General features: G+C 47.2%; 1 protein-coding gene across 4 annotated transcripts in view; it reads right to left on the minus strand.

The window, feature by feature from the left end:
- The window catches only part of CA12 (carbonic anhydrase 12), a gene marked incomplete at both ends in the record, with an annotated part of 53,843 nt that overhangs the window by 16,390 nt on the left and 16,741 nt on the right, over positions 1–20,712 (minus strand). For all 4 annotated transcript variants that reach the window (XM_080692621.1, XM_080692620.1, XM_080692619.1 and 1 more), the window contains 2 exons: positions 861–1,006; positions 1,825–2,004. In XM_080692621.1, the coding sequence (XP_080548747.1) occupies positions 861–1,006; positions 1,825–2,004 (326 nt within the window). The remainder of the gene's footprint in view (positions 1–860; positions 1,007–1,824; positions 2,005–20,712) is intronic.

Here is a 20,712-nt window from a genome sequence, read left to right on the forward strand (position 1 = left end):
CTGTCACGTGGCCTTCAAAAAGGATTTGTTAGCTGGGCATGGTGGCGCACGCTTGTAATCCCCACGCTTGGGGAGGCGGAGACAGGAGGATCGCGCAGGTTCGAAGCCAGCCGCGCTGGCTTAAGAGATGCTGTTTTCAAATAAAAAAGTATAAAAATAGGTCTGGGAGTGTAGTTCGGAGGTAGAAAGGTTTCCAAGAACCCCAGTACCACCAAAAAAAAAAAAAAAAAAAAAAAAAAAGGATTTGTTAGTAGACAGCACTGCATATACAACACAAAAACTTTTGTTGATTCTTTCTCTCAAGACTATGACACACTGAGATTTTTTTTATCTGTCTTTTTCTTTTGTCTCTTTTTCCATTGTATGTGCCTAGAAACAAAATTCAGGCACATTTCATCCAATATAATCGAATGTCCCCATTTTGCACTTAGTGGTCCTTTTCCACATTAAAAAACTGTCAAATTATTTCTCCTTTAAGTGGTCCTCTGTTAAGGACTCCTTGGGGTTTCCTGCATCACCATCTTTCCACACAGATGGAGCTGCCATGTTGCCCAGCCCATCTTGGCCTGGCGTGGTCTTGAGATGGCTAAACGTGGCATGAAGAACGACTGTGAAGGCTGAGGTGGCCCGTGTGATTCAGCAGTGACATGCAAGTTGATGAGCTCTTCACCCATGCGAGAGGAGGAAGGTGCAGAGAAGGGGTGTGTGCGTCCCGTGTGCCAGCCTGGGAGCCTGCCTTCTCAGCAGCATCACTTGGTTAAAGAGACAAACTCGGCATGTCTAGGGGAAGGAAGGGACCAGGACACCAACACATGAGCTATAGGGGGCCACACCCGCCAGGCAGCCTTTGCTGCTCTCACCTCCGCAGCGAAGGGCTTCCCGCCGACCGTGTGCTCCGAGCCGCGGGGGTCGTTGCGGTTCCCCCAGTGCAGGTGCAGCTGGGTGGCACTGTACCGGTGGGAGTGGAGACCATAGATGTGCATGTCCTCGTGCAGGATCAGCTTCACTGCAGGGAATGGAGGGGCCGCTCTCAGAGCTCGGGCCAGCCGAGCACCACCAGAGAGCGGTCAGGTAGGCAACACCCACTAGGGTCCAGACAGGGCAGACCGGGGAGCTGTGGCCTGAAGGCCAGAAACTGGAGTCTTTCCCTGAGAGCACCCAGTGGTACCAGCCCCTTCATGGTTCCCCTTGGAAAATGATGCCAGACCCACGATCAAAGATGGACACTTCGTTACATCCATGCATCGGACACTTGGCTATGAAGATAAAAGCTTTACTGAAGCATCTTCCAAGCTATAATAGCTGTTTGTAAAGCACTGACTATAGACAAGAGCCCAATAGATCCAGTTTCCAGTTTTCACAGTTCTCAGAAACATGCCCATTTTCCTGATGAAAACTCGGAGAAATTAAAATTTTTACCCAGAGTCCAATGGCTCAGGAATAGTCAAGAAAGGATTCAAACCCAGGTTTGTCTGACTCTAAAGCCAGGATGCCCACCCCTGCAGCTGAACCACAGAGACCTTTGAGTAGTTCATGCTGGCCCAGAATTCACTCCTGCAGCCCAGCCAGTGGGCCGGGGGCTTGGGTCTGTCTCTTCCCCCTTCCCAAGAGATGTGCTTCTGAGATGTGCTGCCCAGACTTCTAGAATCACTTGAGCCCAGGGCTTTCAATATCCCTGGAAAGAGTGGGCCAGGCAAGCCTCAAAAACTACCCCACAGACCCCTTCCCCAGGCCTCAGTGAAGCCCCCTCCCTGCCCAGTGGAAAACGGCAGGCCAGGAGCCAGGCTCAGACCCGCCCTCCAGGAAGCAGAGGTCTCTCCTCACCTGAATGACCATCATTGGTCAAGTTCAACTGCACATTATCAGACACATTGTAACCTTGGAACTCAAGAGGCACCAGGCTGGCATCATACTGGAGGATGTCACTATGCAGGTCTATGGGGGACTGCAGCAGGCCCCCGCATGATGGGTACTTCTTGGACCAGCTCTTCTCACCATTAGGACCTGGGAGGAGACATTTAACCCCAAGACTTAGTCAGTTTTCCACAAAGGTTTTTCCTTATCTTCTATGTCCAATGCATTGGGGATATTCTACCTTTAAACTATATCCCCAGCCCTTTTTATTTTTTTTATTTTGAAACAGGGTCTTACTAAGTTGCTAAGTTGTTGAAGCTGGCCTCAAACTTGTGAGTCTCCTGTTACAGCCTCCCAAGAACTGGGACTACAGGTGTGCATCACCCTGGCTCCATTTGCTTATTGAGCACCTATAACCAGCCAGGAATTGCTTTGGGTCCTTGAGGTCATCAGGTTGAACTCCATGGCAACCTTGTTCATCCACGCTGCATTCTAGTGGGGGAAAACTGAATGGATCTGCTGGATTAGGAAAAAATGATACCCAGCCATAATCCCAGGCAGCTCTCTGAGGCTGGGGCTTTTACAGGCATGATGTTCCGGATAAGAAATCATTGAGATCACTGACTCTAGTGTATACAACCCAACCCAATAAGGATGCTTGAAAAATGCCAAATAATTATAGGCCTGAAATCACAGAGCCAAGTGCAGTGTTTTAGCTGGGCAAAGTATGACAATACTACACACTAATTATTACAATGTAATTGCCAAACTGTCAGTGATGAAGAACAGACTTAACAAAAGTCCTCCTAGATGCAAGCTTCTTGCTAACTACCAGATAGTAGTGGGGCTCCTCTGGAAATGAAAATAAACATCCATATTCAACTATCCAACTCCCACGGGGGAAAATCTTTAAAGAATGCAAATCTATGTTTAAAAGATTATCTCCCATGGTAATTAAACAGATTTTCAGGCTGAAGTTTCCCCAGAAAAGCAAATAATTGGCGTGTTGTGGCTCGTTAGGGTAGAAGCAGGGTGCCCCGGGGCTCTATCAGAGATGGAAATCAAGCCATCTGGGGTCCATTCATCAGGATGTGGGCACAGGATGTGGAACAAAGGGAGAATGAACACACTCTTCTGGGAATCCTTCTGAACCGTTTCGCAAGAGCATGGTGTATGCACTGGCCCCATGGAATCCCGACCCCTGTACCTTGTCCTCTAAGAAAGGGATTCATCAGAGTGGAAAGTATAGGAAGTACTATTGTACTTGGTACCTTTGTGCATTTAAAATGTTATGAGTTGGTCCCAGACTTAGTTCCTCTGGGTCAGGACACAGAAAAACCCCACTAATGTTACAGGCTGTCCAACTCCGTCCGCTTATGCCTTTTTAGAAACATTAGAGCCTGAAGGGATTTAAGAGCCTCCAGTCTATCCTCCCACATGACGTCAGTTTTCTCTCTGGTGCAGGCCAGAGACCCCACTCAACTGTACTGTTTTTATTTTCAAGGCTTCAAAGCCCCAGACTCAAAGCAACTCAGCTACATCAAGATGGCGCCCAGGGAGAACGCTGTCACTCGAGGGCCACTGAGCAAGACCACTCCTCAGCCAGAGCAAAGCTAAGCTCATCCTGAGGCATCACGCTAACTCCAAGGGTCAGGAGAGACGCGGGCAGGGCGGCAGGAGAGGCTGCCAGCCTTGCTGTGCTCACAGGTCCGCCTGGGCCCACAGCCAAGGTCATGAAAACTGCCGGCCAGGCATGAATGGAAAACTCGGGAAACAAAGAAATACAGCAGTGAAAAGACCTTGCCTGGCACGCACACCTGAGGAGAGCTGCGTCAGGACTCTCTTTCCCCAAGGGAAGGCAGGAGGGTTTCATCAAGAGGGAGCTTCAGTGCTGAAGTGCTGACTAAGCAAGAGCTCCCCAAACACAGGGAGAGCTCATTTCCATCTCCACAAACCCAGGTTGTCAGGAGGGTCAGTAAGCAGAGGAATTTTTCTTTTCTTTCTTTCTTTTTTTTTTTTTTTTTTTTTTTTTTGGTGGTACTGGGGTTCCTGGAAGCCCTTCTACCTCCGGGCTACACTCCCACACCTATCTTTTATACTTTTTATTTTTAGAAACAGAGTCTCTTAAACCAGCGCGCGCGGCTGGCTTCGAACCTGCGTGATCCTCCTGTCTCCGCCTCCCAAGCGCAGGGATTACAAGCGTGCGCCACCACGCCCGGCCAGAATTTTTTCTTTTTAACTGCGCTGCAAATGCTACTTATTGGAAGTTATGGCCAAATTAGGTATTTAGAGGCAGGAAAGACTAGGGTTATTAGAAACAACAGATCAAGGCCAGGTAGGTGGTATATGCCTGTAATCCTACTACTTTTGAGGCTGAGACAGGAGGATCACAGGTTCAAGGCCAGCCTCAACAACTTAGCAAGGCCCTGTTCCAAAATAAAAAAGGATGAGGGTATTGCTTGGTGATAGAACACCCCAGGGTTCAATCCCCAGTAACAACAACAACAACAACAAAATCAACAGAGCTGGTGCCAACAAAACCTTCCTTGGAAAGAGGACAACTGTATTGGACAAGAGTATCCAAAGGAAAAGAGCCCAGCACCAGAGGTGGCACCACCTCAGTGAGTGGCTTCAAGCGGGTGGTGTTCTCTGCCTGCCTCCATTGCCCAGGACACAAATGGGAGGGCTGGACCTGTGTTCCAGAAGGTCCCTTCGGTCTCTCCAGCTCTGAGATGTATTAAGAATGTCAGGACTAAGCTCCCTCTGCATCAGACGAGTCTGAACGAGTTAGAGAAGGCTGCTCGTGCCAAGGCTGCTCCTGTGCATGTGACGAGGACCCAGTGGGAACCAGCTTCGAGGATGAGGGCACTGGGCACAGGTTCTCCCGAGACCGGCTGGGGTAGACAGCATCTACGGCAGGAACCCGCCTCGGCCCCGGCTGCGGTCCACAGGCAAGCTCATTTCTGGGCACCTGTCAAGGCCCTCAGGGTAGTAGGGTCTGAAAGAGCCTTTCTAGGGACCTCATGAAAACGTATGAGTGGGACCAGTAGATGAGTGGAGGAGAGGTGGGGATGGCAGAAGGAGAGAAAAAGGAGAGGCCCAGGGAAGGAAATACACCAAGTCATGTTGTAGGCATATATGAACGTAACACCATCATGTTCATTTACAATGCACCAATAAAAAAGTTAATAAAAATAAGAGCTTTCAGCTGGGCGTGGTGGCGCAGGCTTGCAATCCCCGCGCTTGGGAGGCAGAGACAGGAGGATTGCGCAGGTTTGAAGCCAGCCATGCTGGCTTAAGAGACCCTGTTTCCAAATAAAAAAGGTATAAAATAGGCCTGGGAGTGTAGCCCGGAGGTAGAGGGGCTTCCAGAAACCCCAGTGCCACCAAATAAATAAATAAATAAATAAATAAGAGCTTTCTCCATCCCCCTTTTTAGTACTGGCAATTAAACCCAGGGGCATTCTGAACTACACTCCCAGACCTTTTATTTATTTATTTATTTATTTATTTATTTATTTATTTTATTTATTTATTGCAGTACTGGGGATGGAACCTAGGGGCATTCTACCTCCGAGCTCCACCCCCCCAGCCCTATTTTTTATTCATTATTTTGAAACAGGGTCTCACTGAGTTGCAAAGGGCCTCACTAAGTAGTGAGGATGTCCATGAACCACGAACCTCCTGTCTCAGCCTCCCAAATCCTGGAATTACAAGCGTGCGCTACCACGACCAGCTTCATTATTTCTCTTAAAATGGTTTTCACTCAGTTGCTGAGGGTCTGATAAAGCTGCTAAGGCTGGCCTCAAACCTACAATCTAGCTGGGCAGGGTGGTGCACGCTTGTAATCACAGTACTTGGAAGGCTGAGACAAAGGTTCAGGACCAGCATCAGCAATAGTGAGAAACCCAGCAACCTAGCAGACAGTGTCCCAAAAAGAAAAAGAAAACTAAGAAAGGGCCAAGGGGTGTAGCTCAGAGGTAGAATGCCCTTGGCTTCAGCTCTAGCACTGCAAAACAAACAAACAAACAAACAAACAACCGAAGATCCTCCTGTCTCAGCTTCCCAAGTACTAGGATTAAACCAGGCAGGCCTGCCTTTAAAGAGATCTCTCTCTCTCTCTCTCTCTCTCTCTCTCTCTCTCTCTCTCTCTCTCTCTGTGTGTGTGTGTGTGTGTGTGTGTGTGTGTGTGTGTGTGTGTGTGCTGACACATTGTAATTTTACATCACATTGGGGTATAGGGTGTCAGACAAATAAATGCACACAGCTCTTGGCGCCCTCCACACCAGTGCCCCCCCCATTTTTGATATTGGAATTGGTAGTTTTATAAAAGAACCTTTTCTACTCTTCCTCTTGCTTCTTCATTATCATCACTATCGTTATTTTATTTTAGTACTTTTGATCCTTTTAACTCTCAAACTCCATGGGGTAAGCAAGGCAAGAATCATCCCTTTTTATAGATGGAAAATTGGGATTAACTGATTTGTCCAGAGTTAGACTTTCGCTTAGTGACAGCTTGATGGGGTTGCACAGCTTCGGTATTTATCTGGAAGACTTTGTGCATATGTTTGCTGTCTCACCCACACCTCGGAAGACAGGGCTGTGTCTCATCATCCCTGAATTTCCTATGGTGCCCGGCACAGAGCAGGCCCCCACATGTTGCCTGGGCTGGATTTTCATGCCTGTCTCCTGCTTATTCCTTTTCAGAGGAAGCAAACTTTCACCTTAATTACCACATATATTTTCCCCTTCTAAATAGAGGAGAGAACCAGGATCGCTTCTCAGGTTCGTAATGTACTCCCAACCTTTCTAGTTTGCCTGTATTATCACCAGATACAGGTCCAAGGAGGTTTTCCAAGGGCACAATAGGACCTCAACTTGGCCAGGGCAGATTCTCAACCTACACAGCTGAAAAGAATTCCAGGCCAGGAATGGTGGTGCCCCACACCTGTAATCTCAGTATTTGGGAGGCTGAGACAGCAGGATCACAGGTTAGTGACCATCTTCAACAACATAGGGAGACTCTTAGCAAAAATATAAAAAGGACTTAGGGTGTAGTTAGAGGTAGAATGCCCCTGGACTCCATCCCCAGTACCACCAAACATAAATAAATAATGACTAGCCAAGATCTATAGACCCTAAAGGCAGGCAGGTGCCCCTTCCCCCTCAGGGAGAGCAGTCGAGGGACCCTCCTAGTGTTGAGCTCTCTGATTATTCAAATGATTTATATAGGAAGAAGTGTCAGGTTCCCAGAGATGCTTCTTTGAAAATTAAATCCCATGTCAATCATTTGGAGTTCGGAATGTTTTGTCTTGGTCACGCAGTCCAGCCATAAACCAGGTGTGGGCATATTGTGTAATTCTTTGAGTCTTGTGACATTTAAACGGATTGCTTTTGTTCGAGTTAGTCTGGTACAAGCATATGCTGGGGGCTTTGTTCACCTAAGTAAAGGGACAGGCACGACTGGTCATACTCCTAGGTCCCAGTCTCCATTTACCACGGGTCTGTTCTCCTCTCCGGGGAAGGACGCGCCTATCTCAGTGTGAGGACTGGTTGTGGTCGGGGCCACTCATTGAAAAGAAGTCTGGTTCTGCCCTGTAGCTTGGGAGGTGGCCTGCTTTACAGAGTTCATAGGACCCTCCACCAGCGACCGGTGATGGCTACTGTCCTCTCCTTACACAGTTGGGGACTCTGTCAGAGCAAGCTCTTGTCTTTGTGTCTTGCAAAGTGAGAGACAGAGGTGCCCTGGGGTGGGGGCACACAGGACCACAGCATCAAGGGGGGCAGCGGCAGAGCCTTGCGGTCGGTCCCCTTGGCCCATGTGTGACTGTGGCGACAACAGCCCTGGCCTTGCTGGCAGCTGCATCTCGGGCTCCCACAGCCTTGCCAACTGCTCCGCTGCCAAAGGAACGCTGCCCGGAGTGACTTTTCCAAAGGCAGCGCTGTTCCAGCTACTGTAAACACTTGCCCTTACTTTGGGTTTTGACTTTTACCCCATCGGTCCCTCGCACTCCTCCATGATCATGATAAGGGAGATCATGTGTATGTCATGGTTTGTTTACCCAAATAAAGTCAAGGCATCATTTCTTTCCAGTTTATGAATTTCCCTGCTCTAGTTTTCTGCTCTAGGCAAAAAGAAGTATACAGAATTCTTGTTTTGAAATGTAACAAGAGATTGCATGGTACCATTCAAAATGCTTCTCGTGACTTCTCTGACTTTGTGACAAGTCCCAGGGTACAGGACTAGTATTATCCAAGGACCAGGATTTTTTAATAGAAAGTTTCAAGTATATCCAACAGGAGCAAAGTGAACCCTGCCTCGCCCAGTTTTGCCAGTTTATAATTCACGGTCTGTCCTGCTTCATCTATCCCATCTCCCTGGATGACTCTGAAACAAATCCAGATGGATTTTACCTGCACAGATTTCAGTATTTCTAGAACATGAGGACTTAAAACTTTAATACCATCGTCACCCCTAAAAAGTTAACCGTGAACACCTTAATATTATCAAATCCACTCGTCATTCGAACTTTTCCAAATATGCCCTCTTTGATGGTTTGTTGACAAAATTCAGGACTTAATGCAATCTACATCTTACAAGCAGTCAATGTATTGGAGCCCAGATTACAGTTTGGTGATGAGATGCTTCAGCAGAGAACAACTGGACCCCACTCCTGCGATGCTCAAAATCCCGGAGCCGAGCTGAGCCCGGTGGCACACGCTTGTAATCCCAGTACTTAGGAGGCTGAGACGGGACATCACAGGCTGGAGACCAGCCTTGGTAACTAAGCAAACCATCAGCAACTTACAGAGACTCTGTTTCAAAATGAAATAGGGCTGGGATGTAGCTCAGAGGCAGAACCTTCCTGGGCTCAGCCCCCACTACCACAAAGAAAAGGCGATCTCAGAGCCAAGCTGGCCCGGTCTATCCTTTGCCTTCAGCTGGTCACAGAGCCAGGTTCCCATCGTCACCACGTCCTCCAGGGCAGGCCCTTGCCAGTCACACTGCCACGCCATGCTCTTCCCTGCATGTGAGCCAGCCTCAGCTTTCTTAAGACACTGGCAGGCTTGTTCTCCTGCTGAAACCAGATTAATCTTGCAGTAACCCTGCTGACCCACCCTCTGAACACTTCCTTTCTCTCCTGCAGAACCCAGCTATTTCATGGCCTCAAAATGCCCACGAGTGTCAAGGTCTTCAAAAGCCCGTACCTTCTCCTCCAGCCTGTCTCTGGGAGAGGTCCAGGTACTCCCCAACCTCAAGACAAGCTTACACGGCCTCCCTGCTCTGCACATCTCCAAATCTCGTCCACTTTTCGTGGCCCTGCTTCTCCCCGACCCTCCTACCAGCCTCCTCAAGGTCACTCAAGCAAGCGGCTCGATCCACCTTTGCCCGACTCACCTGGGGCTCTGAAGGCCAGCGCAGCACGTTTGCCTGTCCCCTATAGCTCCGCCTACAAGTTCTGAAGACCTTCTGAAGACTAGAGCCTTCGGTCACACCCCCTCCCCATGTCTGAACCCAGGGGACACTTAGTAAACACTTAAGGAATCCATTGGAGGCTTTCTTAAGCCATATTCAGAAATTCAACCATAAAAGGATAAGAAACAAATTGTGTGTGTGCTTTGTTTGTTCTTATGGGAAAGATTTTTTTGTTGTCGTTTGTTTTAGTGGTATTGGGGATTGAACCCAAGAGTGTTCTGCCTCCAAGCTTCGCTCCTAGACCTATTCTGTATTCTTATTTTGAAATAGAGTTTTACTAAGTTACCATGCACTGGCCTCAATCCTGGGCTCCTCCTGTCTCAGCCTCCCAAGTACTGGGATTATAGGTGAGTGCCACCAAGCCCGGCTTCATTTTGCTTTTTAATGGAGAGACTTGAGCATACTTCTGCGCAGATGGCAAGGAGAGCAGAGAAGTACGGTTGACTGTAGGAAAAGGAGCTCATTAACGGAGTGTGGCCCCAAGAAGACAGTGGAGCATGGGGGATGGAATCAGCTAGCAGAACCCACAGTCCTGGGCTGAAGGAGGCACACTCAATAAACCTGTGCTGGGACCTGGGAGGCTGACACAGGAGGATTGCAGGCTTGAGGCCAACTGCAGCAATTTAGTAAGATCCTCAGAAACTTAGCAAAACTCTTTTTCAAAAAAAAAAAAAAGAAAAAAAGAAAAAGGCTGGGGTGTAGCTCAGAGGTAGAATGCTCCTGGTACCAAAAATAAATCCCTAGTACCAAAAATAAAATAAAATAAAAAATGTGCACTAAAATGCTGCAGACCAGAACACTGTAGCCTGCCTAGAAATGAAATCCATATAGTGAAAAATACAGCCAGAAATCCTGGGCATGAGCAGACTGCAAAGACAACCAGAGAGGACCAGCTGTGAGAAGACAAGTACCCTAACGTTCCCAGGGTGAGCCTAAGTGTGACTTCTAAAAATGCCCGCATCCTTGGCTATTTTCTTTCTTTTTCTTTTCTTTTCTCTGTGTGTGTAGGGAGGGGTGCTGGGGATGGAATTCAGGGGCCTTCTTCCTCTGGGCTATGCTCCTAGCCCTATTTTTTATTTGGAAACAGGGTCTCATAAAGTGGCAGAGAGCCACACTAAGTTGCCGAGGCTGGCTTTGAACCTGTGATCCTCCCATCTCAGCCTTCCAGGCACTAGGATTGTAGGCATGTACCATCAGGCCCAGCTTGGCTATTTTCTTAATGTACTTTGTGTCTTGTTTTAAAATTTAATTACGGAAAATTTCAAAGCAGGTACAAGAGTTAAGGGTATAGTGTCATGGCCCCACGTCATCTTTTCATGACTAGTCTAGTCTCAGCCACATCCCCATCCCATCAATTTCCCCTCCCCTGAATTATTTAGAGGAAAATCTACTGATGCTTCTATGTCACTATAGACAAAGGCTCTTTAAAAACCATAAGATTAGTTTCACATCTAAAAACTGTTAACAATTCCTTAATGCCATCAAATATTCAGTGTTCAGATTTCCCTGATTGTCTTACAATCTGTTTTAACAGCTTGCTGGAATCAGTGTCTCAGTGTGGTTCACATATGGTAGGTCCCAAATTTGTATCTGAAGTTTCCCCTTTCATCTCTCTTTAATAGGGTGCATTAGGCTGTACATAAATGTGTTCAGACTCATTCTTTCCCTGGGCAAATAATTTATGTAAGTAAATGAAGGATAATTGTACCTATTTTATAACCTGTTTGCAGACATGTATAGAGGTAAATAAAAAATTATGAGTTAAGTAATTTCATATGTTTATATTCCTGGTACATACACATTATAGCATGTGTCGTGATAATAAAATCATGTAGAGCTCCTTAGAAGACAGGAGTATGTAATTACTGGCACAGTTTGATTACCATGTCTCACTGTGCATCCCATGTGCTCGAGAATAATTAAAATTTTAATGAAAATAAATACTGTTTGTGACTTGGACAGGATCTGACAGGGTCTGGACCAACATCAACAAAACATGCATTCATTGTCCATCCAGTTTTGAGGTTGAACTTTGGGGCCTTTTTAAATTGGCTCCTCCGGCTTGCTTACTGCCCCCTGGCATTTCTTGGTGGTCACACTCTCTGAGGTAGATGCCTGCGGTGTCTGTGTGAACGCTCAGGGCCGGCAGCTGTCTGGGGAGCTGGCTCCAGGGCATGTCTCTTTGGACTGGCTACCAAAACATAGTCAGATCAAAACTTGCCCCAGTGAACCAAACCTTAGCATCAAGGTTGACATATCCTAGACACTTTTTATTCAGCCAATAGCCAGAATTTCAGTACAATAAAAGCTTTCAGTTAGTCTCCAAAAGCTCTGGGTTTGTTTGTTTGTTTGTTTGTTTGTTTGTTGTACTAGGAATGGAACCCAGGGGCTTTTCTACCTCCAGGCTGTTATGGATTTGGAGAGTATGGTTTTGGGGAAACTGTTCCGGGGACCCCTATTAGGGTCCCGGACACACTTTCCCTCAAACCACAACAAAACCCCAAACGACCAAAACCAGAAAAAAACCGCAGGTTCTTGTTCTGAGCTAAGTATAAATATACATTAGCCTGAGCTCTTGCTGAAGATTTAAAGAAGTTTATTAAAAAGATAGAAATACAGGAGATAGTTACAGCCCTGTGCCCAAGAGGGGCACAAGGGGGCAATTCGAATGAATTCACCAAAGAACTCCAGTATGCTGAGTGTTCTTATCCTAACCAAGTCTGCGGCAGGTCCTTTGATATGTAGATATGCTGCCCAATCTCTAGCCAAGTTTTCTTCTGTCTCTGAACACAGACCTCTACACCTTTTGTTACCCTCCCAAGATGTGTTAAATTGCTTCTCCGGGATCTGGGATTTCCTCCCATCCTCCCATCCTTTAGGCAGTATGTCTCTGTTTAGAAATGTAAAGAGACCTCTTCCCTGGCTCGGCTTTCTCTCCTTCTCTTTAGAAATGTAAATTATAAGTCCCTTCTTCCTGACAGTCCTGGCTTTCTTTAGTACAAACGATATATTTTCAAAATTGGAAATCATTCCCAATACTGGTACAGTAATACATTTTAAAACCTCTTCCTAATACTAGTACACAGGCTATACTCCTAGATCTATTTTATACTTTAATTGGAAACAGGGTCTCACTAAGTTGCTGAGAGCTTCACTATATCTGACCACAATAAAATTGTACCTGGCCCTGGCATGCATATTTACATGAAACCTATCAAAGATTGTGTACCAACTTTGAACACACATCTAATAACATATATTTGTGATTAAAAAAATGGGTGTTCATATGTTGAACAAAGAAGAAAAGCTCCAAAGACTTGTCTCCTTGGAGTGCTTCTTAATTATGAAGTCCATTCATTTCTTCAAAAAATCTAGCCACTGTTTGCCAAGCACTATACCCAGTATGGAATACAGTAGAGAGAAAAAAAAAAAAAAAACAGATTTAATCTCTGTCCTGTGGAGCTGACATTCCAAAGGAACAGACTCCTAATAAATCAACACACAAAATAATCACAGTCTACAATCAGCACTGCGAAGGAATTCGGCAAGAGCCGTGATAGAGAAAATCGGAGAGACTACTGTCCGGTGGGATTCCTGGAGGAGGGGCCATCACAGTTGAAACTTAAAAGATGGGCTGAAACCGAACGCCAGCAAAATCTGAGGTCGCCAGCAGATGCAGTGGCCAGGGAGCTCCGAGGCCCTGCTGCAGCATATCCTGGTTCTGTTTTAGGAATACACGAGGCACCGACTCAGGAAGAACCTGGACCCATCTAGGTTCTTGCCAAGGCTAGACCCTGCTCTCTGACAAGGCTGAGCAGGAATCATTTGGTCCTGCTTGTGTGCTCCCTCCACCTGTGGGAAAGGTCTTCCTTTCAGGGGGGTGCTGGTGTCTGCATCTCCCCAGGCGTCATCCATCAGCCCTGGTCCTGGGGCTGGAACCAGAGGTCACAGCTAAGCCACAGGGCCCTCTTCAGAGGGGACGGCGGCCTTCAGGTCCCCTCTAACTCCACCTCAAAACCACACCTTCTCAGGATGCTGTTTGGAATAGGAGACGCATTCTAAGAATACATTTCAAATGCATTTACAGCTCCTGCATCCACTTCTGAAATTGATTAAGAGATACGCGGCTTCTCATAAAACCCAGCAGCTCAGCCAGCTGGCGGTATGCGTTCCCACAGTGTCCACCTTGGCTGGATTCTGACCCCGCGAGTCCATAATCTGCAGGACTTGCCTGTTTTCCTGCCCAGTAAGTGCAGAGTCTCAGCTGTAAAGCCCGAGATCCTGCCCAGAAGGGAAAGAGGCTGCCGGGAGTGTGGGTTAATAATTGATGGATTATGATCTTATTATGAACTGAGGTCTTATGATCTTATTATTTACTAACAGAGGTCAAGGAATTTCGCCAGCATCTGAGCTCTTGCTTTGTTAATGTTACAAGGGAATCGGGCCTGGGCTAGAACAGCGAGCCAGGCTGGAAGGCTCGCAAAGAAACCTTGAGCCGGACGGTCATAGCTGCCCACTCTCTTCCCTTGGGTTTTACATTACAGATCCTTAAAAATAGACGAGTTTTCTAGCCGGGCGTGGTGGCGCACGCTTGTGATCCCAGTACTTGGGAGGATGAGACAGGAGGATCACAGGTTTGCAGCCAGCCTCAGCTACTTAGTCAGACTCTCTGTAACTCAGTGAGACCCTGTTTCAAAATAAAGAACAAAATAGGGCTGGGGGTGTAGCTTGGAGGTAGAATGCCCCTGGGTTCCATTCCCAGTACCACCAAAAAAAAAAAAAAAAAAAAAAAGATGGGTTTTCTAAAGATGCACACTTTATGTCAATTTTTTTCTCTTAATTAATTCAGGTTTTGTTGGGGCCAGCTTGGGGCCATATGGGCAAATGGTTCTGGAATTAAGCAGCAACAACCAACTAGTAACAAGTTGGACAAGCTGCAAGGTGGTAACGGCCCAAGCCTGAGCATGGAGACGAGACCGGCCCGAGGCACCTGTGCACTCAGGTACCCGCTGTTCTCCTGGATCTTCAATGCAGTGACAAAAGATGGAGCTAGATGTGGCCACCAGCCCGGCCCCAATCCTGCTTTTTCTTAAAAACAATATTAAAAAGAGGGGTCCCTGCTGGGCGTGGTGGTGCACGCTTGTTATCCCCACACTTGGGAGGCTGAGACAGGAGGATTGGGCAGGTTCAAAGCCAGCCTCGGCTGGTTTAAGAGACCCTGTTTCCAAATAAAATATAAAATAGGTCTGGAAGTATAGCCTGGAGGTAGAAGGCTCCTGGGTTCCATCCCCAGTACCACCAAAAAAAAAAAAAGAGAGGGGGGTCCCAGATTTAGAAACCACCTCTGAATAGAAAGGACTTCAGGCGCCATCTGTTTAATGTACTGTTATGGGTTTAACATTTACATGATATGGTGTTCAGGGTGATTTTTATTCAATGTTAACCATTAGGAACATGAATTCCTTTTCTAACCCTGTTTTCATGGCTCATGTCATTTCCTTAACACTTTTAAGGTTAAAAGTAAAAGAGCCAAGCGTGGTGTTGCACGGGCGTAATCCTAGTACTTGGGACACTGAGACAGAAGAATTGCAGGTTAGAGGCCAGCCTGGGCAATTTAGTGAGACCATAGCAACTTGGTGAGACCCTGCTTCAAAAGTAAAAAGGGATGGGGGTGTCATTCAGAAGAAGACTGACCCTGGATTCAATCTCCAGTACCAAAAAACAAAACACTGTGGTAAAATAAACATAACTTTTGCATCATCCAAACCATGCATTGAGGGTGGGAATGTAAAATGGTTTAGTAGTTCCTCAAAAAGTTAACCATATGGGCTGGGCCAGTGGTGTGACCTCTGTAACCCAGTGACACAGGAAGCTTAGACAAGGAGATCTCAAGTTCAAGGCCAGCCTGAGCAAGTTAGTGAGACTCTATCTCAAAATAAGAAGTAAAAAGGAATGCCAAGTGTAGTGATTGTAACATGATTATAATCCCAGTACTGAGACTGAGACAGGAGGATCACAGGTTCAAGACCAGCCTCAGCAACTTAACGAGGCCATCAGCAACTTAGTGAGACCCTATTTCTTTCTTTCTTTTTTTTTTTGTGGTACTGGGGTTCCTGGAAACTCTTCTACCTCCGGGTTACACTCCCAGAACCTATTTTTTATATTTTTTTAAATTTGGAAACAGGATCTCTTAAGCCAGCGAGGCTGGCTTCGAACCTACGTGATCCTCCTGTCTCCGCCTCCCAAGCGCGGGGATTACAAGCGTGCGCCACCACGCCCAGCTAGTGAGACCCTATTTCCTATTTCAAATTTTAAAAATTAATTTAAAAAATCAGGCTGGGGGTATAGATTATAAGTAGAGCATCCCCGGGTTCGATCCCAATTATCAAAGGCATGCACACAGGCACACCATCTCCATGTGAACCAACAATTCTACTCCCCAAAGAATCAAAATCAGGGTCTCAGATATTGGTATACCGTGTTTGTAGCAGTATTATTTATAATAAGCCAAATTCTGGGAATAACCCACATCTGTTGACAGATGAATAGATAAGAAAATTGTGGGATTAATAGATAAGCAAAACACACAACTTGTTTCCCAAGAATCTCCTCCCGCTACATGCTCAAGGAGAGCTGGGATGTCTTTATTTTTCACAACAGCTGTCATAAAGCCAAACATAGCAAGCGCTTGATAAACTCTCAGTGGTTTCAATAAAGTTCTCTATAGTTCATCTAGACTCAGAGTAATGGTGGCCACACTTGAATATGCATCAGATGCTTCTAAAACACAGGTGTCCGGGCTTTGCCCTCAGAGCTTCTGATTCAGTAGTTTGAGATGGAGCCCTGGGGTCTGCAATTGCAACACGTCTCCAGGGCTGCTGGTGCTGCTGGACTGGGTACCACGCTAGGCCCACTGGTCCAGAGCAGGACCACACGCTGCTCTGTGATGCACGTGGCTGCCCGCTGGGATCTCCGAGAGAATCAGTCAGCCCCGGCCCCAGCCCTGGGCTCTGGTTTAACTGGCCTTGAGTGGAGAGGCTGTAGAAGGCTGCCCAGTGACACTAATGTGCAGGCATCTCTGAGAAGAGCTGGGATAAAAACCCCAGCTGCTGCTCCAACACCTTGTGGGTGGAGTCAGAGCTTTTATCTCTCTGGTGTTAGAGCAAAAATATTGTTTTAACTAATTCTACTTTATGGTGAGAAAAATAGACAAAACATAAAATCTACTATTAGTAACAGTATATTTGGAGAGCCATGCAACTATCACCACTATTTAGTTCCAGAACATTTTTACCACCTCAAAGGAATCCCCAAACTAAATAAGTAGTCACTCCCCATTCTCTCTCTTCCCAGTGCCTACAAATCACTAATATATTTTCTGTCTCTATGAAACTGTCTACTCTGGATATTTTGTGTCAGTCATATAATATATAGTCTTTTGCAACTGGCTTCTGTCACTTAACATGGTGTTTTCAAGGCTCATCTGCATTGTAGCACATAGCCGTACTTTGTTCCTTTTTATGGCCGGGTAATATGCCATTCTAAGGACATACCACAATTTGTTTACCCATTCATAGGGTTGCACTTTATTGTAATTTAATATTCGTCTCAGGTTAAATGATTGTTAGTTCTCTTGTGTGATAGTTGTTGGATAACAAAAAAATATATATTTCTCCTGGTAGGAGTTAAGGAAATAAGTTTTGAATAGAGCCAGAAGGCGGCTGGCAGAAAAGAGAGATGAGAACAGATGACCTGGTTTCCAGGAAACGGGGCCTGGGGCCATGGTGACTATTATTTGTGAGAAACTCGAGTGGAAAAGGACATTTTTAAACGCTCATGATTCCTTACAAGGCGATGTAGCCCTGTTCCCCCGCGCTGGGAGGAGTGGGTGGCAGTCACACTGTGGGCTGAGGCCGCCTGTGCGGCAGCTGCTTCCCTGGCAGAGAGAGAGATGGGAAAATGTCACAGGTGCTTCTCGTGGTGGGAACAGCAGTCTGTCCCGCTCACAGAGAGCTGCTCTCCTCTCCCTGCCTCGCTCCCCATCCACCTTCTCAACACCCATCTTAGTCTGCGGCTGGAGGCTACTGGCGCTGAGACTGGGGGGTCAGGGAGAAATCTGTATATACCAACTGAATGTGGCCTTGAACTAATTATTGGGGGCAATGTCTGTCTTCTGAGTCGAGCACCTTCCATTCCCTCCTGGTCGGGTTTCTCTCCCGAGGGAGCCCAGCTTCGCGGAGGCACTGCGCATGCTCCTCCTCTCCCCACTGAGCATCGCAGAGGCACTGCGCATGCTCCTCCTCTCCCCACTGAGCATCGCAGAGGCACTGCGCATGCTCGCTCCTGTCCCCGCAGAGCATCGCAGAGGCACTGCGCATGCTCGCTCCTGCCACCCCTGGCTCTGCGGCCCAGAGAGACCCTTGCCTGGAGCCGGTGGTTCTCTGCCCTCCCTCCGCTCCTCTTGGTCTGAGCGGTCCTCCCAGTTCCCCTGCCTCTTAAGGTCAGGGGCGGTGGCTGTGTCCGTGGCTTTGTCCTCGGTCCTTTCTTCTTCTCAGGAGCACACCGCCCAGGGTGGTGCTGTCCTCCTGTGGCTCTAATCCTGCCTCTGGCCCTGCCCCGCTTTCCTCCTGAGCTGTGGACCTCTTGCCTCCTGGACGCTCCCACTCGGTAATCTATGGGTTCCTGATGTCAGGCACAGCTGGAAGAGGAGTCAAATAGGCAAGGAAATAATCTTTAAACAAATAATTAATTTGACCATCTTTGCCCCCCCCAAAAAACCTTCTCTACCTCCTTCCAAGCGCCCTGTCTCAGCCGGAGGGACCATGCACCACTCCAGAGTCCTGCAGTGACGGTCTACCCTGCCCTGTTCTCCTCGAACCCCACTTTGGGCACTGAGACCCAACAATGTTACCCTCTTAGGTCTTTTTAAAAGGAAACCTTTAGCTGGGTGTGGTGGCGCAGGCTTGTAATCCCAAATTTGTAATCCCTTTCTTCTTTCTTTTTCTTTTTTGTACTGGGGACTGAACACAGCAGTAATCTGCCACTGAGATAGACCTAATCTCTTTAAGTTTTTATTTTGAAACAGGGTCTCCCTCAATTGCTGAGGCTGGCCTCAAACCTGCGATCCTTCTATCTCAGCCTCCCAAGTACTAGGATTATAGGTGTGTGCCACTATACCCGGCAAAAACTCAGTCTTTTAAAGCTAACAAACCTATTCAACATTTGCTCCAGAGCGAGACGTTGTCTTTAATTATACTGACAACAACCAAATCTGCTCTCTGCCTCCAAGAGAGATATTAACTATCTTCCCAAACTGTTAAATAAAATCCTTGAAAAAAAGTCTGAAACAAAAGTTGTCTGCACTTCTGTACACAGATGTGCTGAAGAAATTCAAGAGACTTGAAGCTGGGCATTGTGGTCCATGCTTATAATCCCAGCATTCAGGAGGCTGAGACCAGAGGATCGCGGTTCGTGGACAGCCTCAGCTACTTAGCAAGGCCCTTTGCAACTCAGTGAGACCCTGTTAAAAAAAAAAAAAAAAAGACTAAAAAATAGGGCTGGGGTGTAGCTTGGAGGTACAATGCCCCCAGGTTCCATCCCCAGTACTTCAAAAAAATAAAAAAAAAGAAGAAAAGAAAGGCAAGAGACTCATGGAAAACTATCTCCCAACACCAGGCTGCTGCCCTCCTGACCCCCTCACGGTGCCACACATGCTCCCTCACCTGTTTTTTGGGGCCTCTCTTCTGGAATAGGATAGCATCGTCATCCCTAAAATGTACCACCCATGCCCAGAAACTCACACCCCGTTTGTCCCCCGCGTTCCAGGACACCAGCGCACATTATCATAGCACCGCATTTGCACCACCATAATACCTGTTTACACGTCTGCATCCCCCTCAGCTGTCTGAAGGTAAGGCCCCATCTCTGAGCCCCCATGACCAACCCACAGAGGAAAACCATAGTGGTCCAGGTAACACTGGCAAAGGAGACTCTTGAAGGAATCAGATGCTCTCGCTGTCAATCACCTTGGGCAGGAAAGAGAAGGTGGGAGCCTGGCTTTGAGGGAGAGAGAACATGGTAGGGGTGGGGCTCTCGTCCATGAGAGTCAAGTTGCTGCATGTAGCAGGAGGAGGTGGGATGTAGGCATCGCTCCCAAGGAGCACCGGTAACAGAGATCTCTGGTTCGTATTTCCCTCTGAGGTTATAATTGCCTGTGTCATCCCAGACCCTCAATCAAATTTTTGTTAAACTCTAAAGCCTCATGAGTTTGGGATCACTTTGCCTTTATAACGCTACCAATTAGCTGGATATGGTGGCACATGCCTGTAATCTTAGTATTTGGGAGGCTGACACAGGAGGATCGCAGGTTCATGGCCAGCCTCAGCAACCTAGTGAGACCCTGTTTCAAACTAAAAAAATAGCCGGGCATGGTGGCGCATGCTTGTAATCCCCGCGCTTGGGAGGCAGAGACAGGAGGATCGCACAGGTTCGAAGCCAGCCGCGCGCACTGGCTTAGGAGACCCTGTTTCCAAATAAAAATGTAAAAATAGGTCTGGGAGTGTAGCCCGGAGGTAGAAGGGCTTCCAGGAACCCCAGTACCACCACAAAAAAAATAAAATAAAATAGGGCTGGGGATGTAGCTCAGAGGTAGAATGCATCTGGATTCCATCCCCAATTAAAAAAAAAAAAAAAGCTACCGTTTAGTAAGCACTTACTATATTCTAGGAATGTCTGTCATTATATACTAGGCGTGCTTTTTCTGCAAAAGACCAGATGACAAGTATTACGGGCTTCGCAGGCTGCACAGTCTCCAGCACTACCCACCTCTGCAGCTGCGGACCAAAGCAGCCACAGAGAGCATTCAAACAAATGGGCGGAGATGTGCACCAATGCCATCTTATTTTCAAAACTGGACGGTGTGTGGGGAGCCGTGGAGGCTTTCCCCAGATTGGTGTTTCTGGCTCAGCTGACTGTCCTTTGCCCAGAGTCAACAAGGTTTGGGGAGAAGATCAGATGGTGATGGCACGAGGGTACTGATTGACCTATCTGTAATATATGTGTTTTGTATTGGTCTTTATTGTATTCTGGTGGTGGTAGCACAAGGATATTGATTGACCTGTGACTGTATAAATACCTCTGGAAAAACAAACCCAGCGTCGGCGCAATAAAGATGAGATTGACCCAGAAGTAGGTGTCGGCCAGGAGCGTCGGTGCAATAGAGAATACTGACCTAGGCGTAGTCGTCGACCCATAGGAAATATTGACCCAGAAACAGGGGTCGGCCAGTAGAGATAGTAGGCCGGCAGCTCCCCCATGTTAGAATTTAAAATTCTTCATCCTCACACCTCTCTTCAGAACCTGTACTTTTGCTGGTTGGCTCC

Source organism: Muscardinus avellanarius (assembly GCF_963383645.1).
Source record: "Muscardinus avellanarius genome assembly, chromosome: 3".
Taxonomy (NCBI): Eukaryota; Metazoa; Chordata; class Mammalia; order Rodentia; family Gliridae; genus Muscardinus; species Muscardinus avellanarius.